The 12,140-nt window shown below is 40.7% G+C and overlaps 1 protein-coding gene across 1 annotated transcript in view; it reads right to left on the bottom strand.

The window, feature by feature from the left end:
- Window positions 1–2,778: 2,778 nt before the first annotated feature.
- LRRIQ1 (leucine rich repeats and IQ motif containing 1) overlaps window positions 2,779–12,140 on the bottom strand; it is a 240,047-nt gene continuing 230,685 nt past the window's right edge. Inside the window, exon 27 of the mRNA XM_008256858.5 lies at window positions 2,779–3,197. Coding sequence (XP_008255080.2) covers window positions 3,181–3,197 — 17 coding nt within the window. The 3' untranslated portion in view covers window positions 2,779–3,180. The remainder of the gene's footprint in view (window positions 3,198–12,140) is intronic.

Raw genomic sequence — 12,140 nt, 5'->3', positions numbered from 1 at the left:
GGCCCCGACTCTCAGGATGGCGAGGCCAAGTCCACCTTTCGCTGGTATCGGGTGGGTCCGGAAATTTCCACCCTCTCTGGAGTCTTGGCTGAGGGGTGCCTAGCTAGTGAGACCTACTTCCAGGCCCAACCAGGCCACAGCCCCAGAGGAAAACATCACGGCGCACCCTGGACCTGCCTCTCGGCACTGTCCTAAAGGTGGGGCTGACCCTGAACATCCAGAACCGACCAAGTAGAACCCGAGAGGACGGGCGGGCAGCCGCAGACTCAGGAGCGCGGCCCGGGGTGCACCCGAGGCCGTACCCCGCCTCCCCACCAACACACAGCCCACTCGCAGGGACGGACAGGCGAGGTGTCCCTGCGGCGCCGCGCTCGGCGTGGCCTTGAGCGCGCACTCAGACTGACACCATTCCTGAGATAGCTTCGGGTGCATCCTTGTTACGTCTGGAGCAGGACAGCCAACACTGTGCACGCATCGTTAAATCTCCATGGTGGGAGAATGGGGTGGGGTGGGGGGCGAGGTCTAAGAAAAGCACTGGGAGACTGCGCTCCTGGAGCGAGCTAGGGTGCGTGGGGGAGCGGGGACTCCTCGCCAGGCATCCTCCGCAAAGCGAGGCCGGGCTGGGATGGCGCAGCAGGGCGGGGGAAGCCAAGGAAATGCACTCCAGAGGTTTCCCTTGTGGCATCCGGACCTCGCTTGAGGAGTAGCAGCTCTGCGCGCTTCCTGGGCACTTTGAGTTCTTGAGAAGCTCTCGTGGGAACAATGAGTGTCGCCCCAGCCACTCACTCTTGGTGGGTCGGTGATTTCCGATTCTCCTATCCCCTCTCTGTACCTGCTTTCTTTCAGGTATTATCGTGCAAGTTTTATTTTCTCTAATAAATGCGGCTGGGGGTGGTGGTGGGTGGGATAAAAGAAATGGACGTTTCATAGGATTTTCGAAACCTCATAGCAAAAAACAGCGCCTATTGTTGACTTGAGGAAAGATACAAACAAGTCCTAGTAATAAACTTAGATGCGCTGTCGAGCCCTGTAAGCTTGTTTATAAATATGCGTCTTAACAGCCCTAAATTCTCTGAGAAACATTCGGTGTCTTTTAAATGAAAGACATATGATGCAAGCGCTACAGTACTTGTTTACCAATAGAAGTCCAACTCATGGAGAATCCTAAAGGGAAGCCGAGAACAACAGCGTAGTAAACCGGTTTCCATTACCGGAACCCACTTTTGATGGCAGAGGTTGGAGGGATGGGGTGCAAGGTGTCACCGACGCAATGGCCCGGAGCCTCCCGAATTGCACGGAATCCCGTGTGTTTTGTGACATGTAACCACATGTGCCCATAACAGAGGGAACAGCTAATGGCAAACTCCCATAACGAATGCTTAATCTGCAGTTTTTTGGCAAGAAGCTGGCTCTTCAGTTGCCAAAAGCTGCATTAAATGGATATTGAGAGGTTGAGATGGAGTTTATGGCAATAACACACATTGGCGCATAATACCAAATTGAAAATAATCGTAATTAAAGTAATAGTAACTAAGTGCTGGAAGACATAAGAAGGCAGAAGAAATCAAACTAGAGACTATCTCAAATTCTCTGAGATGTAAATGGGCTTTTTTTCTGCTTGATGTTTTGTGGATAACCTTCTTGGAAATCAACCATAGCACTTTGATAAACTCTTTCAGCTACCCTCCCAAGATCCAGTGCAGACCCTACCGCCTCAGCAGGCTTTTCAAACCTGCCTCTTTCTCTCATTCTTCCATCCCAACCCTCCCGGATTTGAACCTGTCCACTTGGCCCAGGCCACAGGGCAAATGTTCTAAGGAGCTATCAGCGGACAAAGAAAGATCCAGTTTATTTCAAAAGGTTCTACTTGGGATTATATCCCTGCAGGCACAGCTCCTTGTCCCAGGCTCCCAATTCCTTCTTTGTCTTCCTATTCTGAGGACTGCTCAACTCTTTCTATACTCAAGTGTCTAAATCCAAAATACAGCACCCCTTCGTTCATGTCAGTCTAAATCTATCTGAAATAGGCTGTGATGCCTCCTTTCTCACTTTGCCTCCTTCACATCTGAACTTTTCTGAAGGGCATCAACGCTTGCAGAAAGAAGGTGGTGCTGTGGCTGGGATGAGAGTTGGGATAGGAGAGGCAGGGGTTCTTTTAAAGCTCAACCAAATTTCCAGCATCCTTGGATTTCCACACTTCCAGAAATCTGGAAGCTGTGAAGCCATTGACGCTTTTTCACTTCTCTTTGATGGGGATGAAGTATGGTGCCTGCTGAGGGAGTCAGGAATATGAAAGCACCAGGAGGAGGCTTAGCCAGACCTCTTACAGGTTCAAGTCTGCTTTGGTAATTGAAATGTGTTGGCCTGAGCTGGATCATTCCTCTGGCACCACTGGATGCCAACAGGGTGGGAAGGCTATTTTGTGAGGATGGCTCTGATGCCTCATTTCAAGTTACATCTAAAATTATTTTTTCAACCAGTTTGTTGTCAGGTGGCCGCTCCCTTACCCCCAATACAATGCTTTGGATGCTTAAAAAAGTTTTATATAGTTCGCTTTAGGGTCTAGAATGAAAGTAACTGAATAAACTAAAGCTATTTGAAAGGTTCACTATGTGACACTCTCCTCCCAAAAGATCATGTTTTGTTAGGAAGTAAAGTTCTGATAAGGGATTGTCAGTCTAAGGCAGCCTGAGACTGACTCATTTTACATTAGAAAAAAATTCTTTCAGACTAAAAGATGCTTTTAATGCCTTCTCCCCTAGTGTGAATATATTTTGGGAAATGAAAAATATTTCTGTGTGCATACATCAAAGCAGCAGTAGAAGCAATGTGTAGACCACTCTAGTTCCTTTCTTTCTCAACTTATTGAGAGAAATGTCACACTTGTATAATAATAGCAGGAATTGTCAAGATGGGATTCCAACAATTTTACTCTTAGCACTTTATTTTTGCAGTTAGAGTTTGAGGCTTATAAGTGAAGCTAGGAAAAATGCGTGCTGAATCAGGAGAGCTATGCCAAATGTAGAAAAGCTATGATCTGGGGAGGGAAGGAGGAGCTGGTGGAGCAAAACTCTCATGAAAAAGTACTAAAATAATTGAATGTCATGTATCATGGCAAGAAGCCAGGTGGCCTCGTGCTTGTGTGTGCGCTGCTGCTGCGTTGCTTCCGCGGCTTCATCGTCAGCCTTCCCACAGCTCTGCAGACAAAACACATATAGAAATATATTTTTGCAGTGAAACAGCTCAAGAGGTTTTCATCAAAACAGAAATACATACACACAGAGAGATATTTAGGCTTTCCTTTAAAATATATGTTCCAAGTCGTCATCACCTACTCCAGGAAACCCGCCTACTCACTAACATCTAACATTGTCACATATCTTTAAGCTACTCTCTTTTAAAGACAATTACCTGAATGTTAGTCTATCCAGTAAGTTTTCAAGGTACAATGCTTCTCAAACATAATGGATTAAATTTAACTTGATTTCAATCATGATAGTAAACATTTGATCTTCCAAAAACTCTGATTTGTTTCAAAGAGCTATGTTTTGAATTTCAACTTGTTTCAGTAATAGTTTTCACATAGTTGCCTTTTTCTTTAAAAAGAGCCTAATGGATTTGACTTCTGTTCTCCTATCTAAAGGATCCAATTCAAATGTAAAAATCTAAGACCACTGTTTGCCCCACATGCAAATATTTTGACTTATCTAGCCTATGTAATTGTTTATATTAATAGACATTATTTACAATTACTATAGAAAAGGTATTTTATTGAAAATATTAACAAATCATAATTAGGCATCGGGATAATTTTGTCACCCTTATTCCTCTCTATGATTGGTGTCGTGATTCCAGGAAGTTATGAATTTAATAAAAAACTGTTAAAGATAGATTTCATGCATAATGCATATGTCTTCGAATGGTGAATAATTATTCTGAACTTATTTAATTAATGCATCAACTTTCACCAACAAATTAATAATTTTTTACCTAAAGCACACTTTACACTATTGTATTTGGTAACTGAAATGTTTAGGCTTCTATTCAATATGTTTTAAATGTACTTCCCCTCTCCCCCTGCTGATTCTAAAGCCAGAGTTGTTTATTTTCAAGATACTGTGAGTGCATATTCACACCTTCAGCTTTCATGTTTCCGGGAAAGATTTTCTTAAAGAAAATCTCAGCATAGATACTGAGTCAAAAAGACAGATGGTTCTCCTTTGGACTGGAATTATACAGTGTAGGTGTAAAGTCCATGGTCATTCAACAAACCCTTCCAGGGTTTGGCCAGTGGACAAAACCAAGGCAGGTCCAAATAGAGAGAAGTAGATTCTCTGAGAAACTCCCCACCCAATGTGTTCCTCCCTCTCCCACAAAACCTTCTACCTCAATACAGGGGGACAGGGGTTGAGAGTTAAGTCGGTGAGCTTGGAAGGCATATCATTTTAGGCATGACAACTATCTGCACTCCAGCTAAACCTGCTTACCGTGATGCCTTATAAATTCAACAGAACGAAGAAACTCACAAAATTTACTACATCGACAATTCAGGAGAGAGAGAGAGAGAGAGAGAGAGAGAGAGATGCTTTTGTTTCAATTAGAGAACTTCAGAGAAAGGTAAAGATTAATGTTCACTCACTTTTCCCTTCCATACTGTCCTGCTCCCTGGATTCTTGATGTGATTTTTGATAAGCGTGTTTTTCACTTGCAAAGTGTGCCCAGCAGAGTTTCGGAACAAAAAGCTCTCTGTGGCTCGTGGAAAGAAAGTGAAGTCGTGGGACGCCCCTCCTCTGGATGCTGGACCTGGGGTTTGCAAGCGGCGCCCCTGCCCGCAGGGACCCGCATTCCAGAGCCTGAGCCCTACGGCGAGGGAGCAGTCGACGTTTTGCCAGTCCTTTCGGGCGAGGCCTCTAGGACATCCCGTGCGAAGAGAACACTTCCGGAGGCTAGGCGGTGCGCCGCCTTGCAGGGTGGGCCGCCACCTGGTGCGTACCTCGGGAGAAAGACCACCCTCCCCGCTACCCGCCCCGGGGAGCCGGAGCCCCACCGGACGGCCTGTCCTGTGCGTTTGGGGCTAGAGCTGGAGGTCCAGAGGCTGCCAGAGTTGATCTCCGCGCAGTAGGGCAAAGTCACCTATACTCAGAAGGGACTACGGTTAAGGATGCATCTATGGGGCGTCTCTATTCTGAGCAAAGAGAATGAGGTTTCGCTTCTAATGCAAACTTCAAAGAGCGTTGACGAATACAGAACGAAGTTAGTGGTTAACCGATTTACTGCTAATATTTCATCAGTGGTGCTTTCTCCCTTTAAAGTCTAACTCTTGGAGAAACAACATATTTTAAGCTTTCCATCCAAATATTGATATTGGCAAACAGATCACCTAACGGTCCCTTGGTAAAGACAGTGGCCCTTTTGTTTCACGGTTGGCAATCAGGATTAATCCGTGTCGCGCATTGCTGTAGACTTAGAGGCAAGGAAGTCTCCCGGACAGTGCTGTGCGTGTGTGCGTGTTTGTGTTTGCGTGTGCGTAAGTAGCCTGCACCTCCACTACCTGTGCCTAATAGTGAATGATCCATTCTCTCCCGAGAGCAGATGCCAGGTTTCAGTCTGGCTGCGAGATTGTCCTAGCGGCTACGCTAAATGCCAGGCGATGGTTCAGCCTCTTTTTAAAAACTTGTTTTCTACAGTTAAAAAAATTAAATTGATCTTCACTGAATTTCTTATGTTCTTTCTATGAAACAGAACTGATGCCCTACCTGCAGCAGTGTGGCGTCCACAGCATCCGAAGACATCTTCAGTTCCCAACGTGATGCCTCCAAATCAACGCTTGCTATTAAAGCTATAGGACAATTAAACACCTTCCTACCTTCACAAATGCTATTATGACTGCACAATTTATCAAAGTTGAAATACAATAAATAATTAAATCATTTCTATTTTACTTAGCAAGTTTTTTTTTTTAAGTTACAAACAAGAAAAGGAAAAAGTGTTTTTAGACAATTCATTTGTTTCTGATTCTTTGTGAGGTTTCAAATAGTAACAGACTAGTAGAAAATATTGAAATGGACTAAGTTCTTAAGAACTACAATTTTATATGAAACTTGTTTTGGGGAACATCTCTTTAATAAAGTTATTTGCAGGGAATCCAAATAATTCCAATAAAGTGTATTTCTGATTAATGTTCTTGAAATTCTTTGTTTTACACTGTATTTGATTCATATGTGCTACTTTTGGAGAGACATACTGTCATTCTTTCACCACATCAGGAATTGCTCAATAATTGAATTGAATTAAGTGAAATCTAAGTAAACATATTATTCTGTTTTGAGTAGAAATGCTCTTTAATCTTGCATTCTTTCTAATGTTAATAGAACTGAATACTGTTTTAGAGTTTAAAAAGAAATGTAAATGTTGGGAAAATGAATTAAGGAAAGAAACTTTATTAAAGTCACTTTTTTGTTTTTTAAGAAATCTGGGCAATGTCTCATTTAAGGTGTGTAAACTTCTCTGGGTGTCTAACTGCTGGGTCACAGTTGATGCAAACTGTCTAAGACACAAAGGTGTCTGTACAACACAGTAAGCAACTCTACTTCTGGACATGAATACTGTGGAATCCTGTGAGCTAATTTTAAAAATTCCCTTCAGGTATTAGCCATTAAAGATGGACATTTATTCAACTGAATATTCTAAAAAATAAAAACAAATTTTAACTTACTAAATTTTACAAATCATGAATTCTTGGGAAGGTTAATGAAAATTCTAGAATTTTAGAGGTAAGTATTTTTGGAGAAGGTAGAAGATGGAATTAAATTAATGGAGACAAAGTTGCAAATTAAGGCTAAAAATATAAGATAGGGGAAACAAAATTTATGTGTGCCAACAGTAAAAATATGAGTATATTTTAACTCTACAGTATAACTTAGTTGCCAAGGAAGGCAAAACAAATTTAGCTTACATCACATTAACAGAAAGGAAGCAGTTCTGCACTATACACTGTGTTTTGCAGAAATCTAGAGAATTAAGAAGTGCTCGAGAAGCTATTTTTATAGAGAAAAAATTCATTTTCAGTTTCTATGTTGTACAGTGGCTGAGTCAAAAACCAATATGGGAACTAAGTCTTATGGGGAGGAGTTAAAGGAGTTTGTGATTTTTAGCTGACACAAGAATGAATGTTACATTTAGATGAGCCCCAATAAAATGGAAGTATATGGATTGTCTTGAGTCAGAAAAGTTTTTAATGTAAAAGTCAAGCTTTCTACCCATAAAATTTCCCTATAGAGTCAGCTTATTCTCAAGGTTGCATACAACCGGACAAGAGAAGCTACAGAGGAAAATCTATTTCACTCAAGTCTCTTTCAAATCTAAGATTCCAAACGATGTCCTTAATGCTGACAATAGCTTACATCTCTGGTTTCTTTCACAAGAAAACCACAAGACTATTATTTTTTAAATTAAGATTAATTTTCTTTAAGGAGAAAAAAGAGTTTATTTTATCTTGCCTTGAGACAAAATTAAAGAGTACACTTAGAAAGCGAGTGTCTTCTGTTAAATAATTGTATTAGTCTGGCCTGTTTGTACTTTTATTATATAGATGACTTTCTGGGTTTCCTTTTGACAACAACTTTGGCTAACTCATGACAGACAACTTTTATTATAATGCATATTTATGGATAACAATTTCAACTATAACCTCAAAAGCATAATGATATATAGAGGAAATTCAGACTCACTGGGTTTAAGTGCAGCTTCACCATATACTGGGAGAGCTGTAACTATTCTATGATTCAGTACCATCTTCTGTGAAATGGGGGCTAGGAACAGTCCCTATCTCAAGGGTACAATTAAATGTAGTGAGCATATCAGAAGCACTTAGGATAGTGCCTGACTATAAAATAAGCACTCTGTATTTATTGTTAAGATTCACAATGTGGAAAAATTTAATAAAGATTGTGGATATAGGAAAAATAAAATGATAGCACTTGATGGTAAAGTGAAAATAATTTTTAAAAACAGAAACAAAATTGAAGTATTTAAATTAAGAAAGTGAAATATGTAATTCTGATTAAGAGAAATAAAGAGAAAAGATCACATACGAGAAACAAATATCCAGAGGATGCTAGGTCAACGGGTACAGTTGTGCTTGTCTTAAACTATTATTCAGTTAGACTATAAACATAAATATTACCTTTAACGTAAATTTTCTAAGATTTTCATGATTCAGGAAACAGGGGTCCTACTTCTAGCTCTGCCAATAACTGTACAATCTAAATAAATAGAGTTAACTTTTTAAGGTCTCATCTCCTATTAAAAGAGTCTCATTCTGAAACCATGTATTTACTGAGACAGACTATACTGGTTATATATTGGACATACAATGCTTTTCAATTAACCTACGTGGTCTCTAGTACACAGCTATCAACTGAGTGCGTCCCCTCTTGAATTCATACATTGAAATTCTAAGCCCCACTGTGATGATATTTGGAAACAGGAGAGGGGTGCTGTGTGGAGTCATTAGCATTAATTTGGTAATCAGGGTGGGATCCTTAAAATGGGATGAAGAAATACTAGATCCGGGGCCAGTGTTGTGATGCTGGCACAGTGGGTTAAGCTGCTGCTTGCACTCCAGAATCCCCTATCAGAGTGCTGGTTTGAGTCCCAGCTGCTCCACCTCCAATCTTGCTTCCTGTTAATGGATCTGGGAAGGAAAAAAAAAAAAAAAAAGTGACCTAAGGGCCTCACCACCTATGTGGAGTTACTGGCTCCTGGCATCAGCTGGCCCAGATCTGGCTGAAGAGGTCATTTGGATAGAAGATTCCCCTCCAGCCTCCACACTTTCTCTGTAGCTCTGCCTGTCAAATGAATGAATGAATGAATGAATGAATAAATAAATAAATAAATAAACATTTTGAAAAAGAGACCCCAGATCTTCCTGTATGCCATGTGTGAGGACACAGCAGGAAGATGTAAGAAGATGAACTTCTGTACATAAGAGGGACCTAGCTAAGACTCCAGACTATCAGACATCAGCCTGCTGCTTAAGCCACTTAGCTTACTGAATTCTGTAATGGCATCCCAGGCTAAGACAGAAGTCTTCCAGTCTTTGACTCTAATATGATTCAAATAAGTAATATTAGAAATTCTAGTTTTCCCCAGCCATCATTAGACTTAGAGGACTCATCGTACTGCTCCTCACCGCCTCACAGAATTCATCTCCTGGGGTAGAAGAACTCATTGTGTGTTCAGGAAATCACTGTGGATATCATATCCCTGTGAGGAAACCATTTACAATGGCCCGCCTATGTCTACACTTGGAAGAAGTTTCACTCAGATGTTAGGGGCATCAGGATAGCTCCCAACAGACACTGATAATACCTCTGTAGGCTAACACCTCTGTAGGCCACTCAAATTTTCTCCCACCTATTATTAATAAACCAATGTGCTTACTAAGTAGGGATTTTAGTGTGGATAACTTATCATTTCATATTCAAATTGAATTGATATTTCCTCCAATCATGTTTCTTTTTATTTGAAAACTATCTGAATATTTATTGATCATAAAATGATCTAAGAATATCTGTCTTCCTATTTTTGAAAACTTTCACATAGCAAGTTTTTAATCCTATTAAGCTCTATCTTTTGACTAAATGATGTCCTTGATATGAACTCATCTTTAACGATCAGTTAAATAATATGAGAACATTCTGTAGCTGTCAATTCTCATTTGAATCTAATACTTCCCACCCTAAACACTTTTTATTCCTCTGAGGATATTAAAAAGTCCTTATAATGTTGCTTATTGAATCTAGGTTCATACTTTAAAACATGAAGTTAAAGAAAGTTTTTGTTCTTAATATAAAAGATAACTAAATTTAATTTTTAAAAAACTTTTAATTTATTTGAAAAGCAGCTGGCGCTGTGGTGTAAAAGGTTAAGCCTCTGCCTGTGGTGCTGTTATCTCATATGAGAGCCGGTTTGAGTCTCGGCTGCTCCACTTCCAGTAGAGCTTCCTGCTAGTGCATGTGAGAAGGCAGCGGAAGAAGGACCAAGTCCTTGGGCCCCTATACCCACTTGGAGACTCAGAAGAAGCTCTTGGCTCCTGGCTTCTGCCTGGCTCAGTCATTGCTGTTGCAGCCATGTGGGGAGTGAACCAGCAGATGGAAGATTTTTCTCTCTCTCTTTTTCTCTCTCCACATCTCTGCCTTTCAAATAAATAGATAAATCATTTTTTAAAAAAAATTGAAAGGCAGGGAAACTGACAGCGAGCTTCCATCTGCTGGTTTACACTCATGCCCCAGTCAGGGCTGGGCCAAACCAAGTCAGGAGGCTGCAACTTAATCTGACTCTCTTACGTGGATGGCAGGGACCCAACTATTTAGGCCATGATATGCTGCCTCCCAGGAAGTATATTAGCAGGAAACTAGAATTGGAAGTGGAGCAGTGACATGAATCAATGTATTCCCAAATAGGACACAGGAGTCTGACATGGTGGTTTCATCACTGTGCCCTACTGCAAATTTTAAACAGTTCAAAAAGAAGAACCCTGGGGCCAGCGCTATGGCGCAGTGGGTAAAGCCCTGGCCTGAAGCGCCGGCATCCCATATGGGTGCCAGTTCTAGTCCCAGCTGCTCCTCTTCTGATCCAGCTCTCTGCTATGGCCTGGGATAGCAGTAGAAGATGGCCCAAGTCCTTGGGCCGCTGTACCCACACGAGAGACCCAGAAGAAGCTCCTGGCTCCTGGCTTCGGATCAGCTCAGCTCTGGCCGATGTGGCCATCTGGGGAGTGAATCTGTCTCTACCTCTCTCTGTAACTATCTTTCAGATAAATAAAATAAATCTTAAAAAAAGAAAGAAGAACCCAGGGATAGACAGCCCTTTCTTTGTCTCTGGAAATCACCAGTTGATATTTCCCTATGAAGGAAGAAGGATGACAAGTAGATAATGCGAACCCTCTTGTAGAATCTGCTTGGGGACTCTGGTAGTAGACATACTTTATGGTCTGTCTCAAGAGTATAGAGCATTTCTCCGATGCTGACACTTCCACCTATTTTCTAGAAATATATGTTTTACTTGCCAATGGGAGAAAGTAAGTTAACATACCATTAGAAATGTACACTGTTTACATTTCCAAAGTATTCCACACGCTTTCAGTGGAGGATGCTCAAGATGCATGAAATTCCACTGCCATTTCAAGGCAAATCTAGAGAAGTCAGTTCTCAATCTTTTAAAAATATTTTCCCATCATTTCATGGAAATACTTCCTAAATAAGGTATGCATAATTGATCCAAGTTTAATCTACTTAGAGAAATTTCGGTTTAATTTTGGAAGACTGGTCTGGAAAGGTTGACTGCATCGTCATGATTTATTGGGTGTTTATGATACATACCCAAGATACTAGCCCTGTGGCTTCGCTTCTCATTTACTTTATCACTTGTACTCATAGCACCCTATAAGTTAAATACGATAATCCTAATTTAATAGTAAGCAAATAGGCTCAGGGTGTGTCACTTGTTCAAGGTGACTTATTAGAATGAGGATTAGAACACAGGACAAGCTACGAATGTCATACTCTTTACTTTTCTCCATATGCCTCATACCAAAAAATGTACTTAGCAGAACCAAATTGCTGTAGGTTTCTTACTTTGTTCTATGAATCATGTTAAATTATTCCAAACATTGGTTTCATTTTGAAGTTCACAGAAAAATCTATGGTTAGACCAAATCTGAATGATGCAGAGAGATGAGAAACAGACTCACCCTAACTATGTCTCCTGGTAATTATCTGTTGATATATGAACTTTTGTAGAGAAATCTTGAATCTAGTAACTTAAGAATACAACTTCAAATCCATTCCAAGGCTTAAAGTGGTGAAGGTATCAGTTATTTATTTGATTTGGAATATAGAGTACTAGGTATTTGTCAATAGTATACATTTATAGATCTCAGTAACCTAAAATCATCTTGTTTTTTAATTTTCAAGATTTCTCCAAAACATATCACTTTAGGGACTAATATGGGCAAGGTTTTCTCTGAAAGGCAATGTCTTTGTAATCCTTTTTCATAAAAGAAACGCAATTGGCCTTCAGTATTTGTGGATGAAGAACACGCAGATTTGGAGGACCAACTTAAGGGACTTGAGCAT

Source organism: Oryctolagus cuniculus, chromosome 11 (genome assembly GCF_051225735.1).
Source record: "Oryctolagus cuniculus isolate XC-2025 breed Fujian yellow rabbit chromosome 11, ASM5122573v1, whole genome shotgun sequence".
Lineage (NCBI taxonomy): Eukaryota > Metazoa > Chordata > Mammalia > Lagomorpha > Leporidae > Oryctolagus > Oryctolagus cuniculus.
This window is presented reverse-complemented; position numbering and strand designations above follow the sequence as displayed.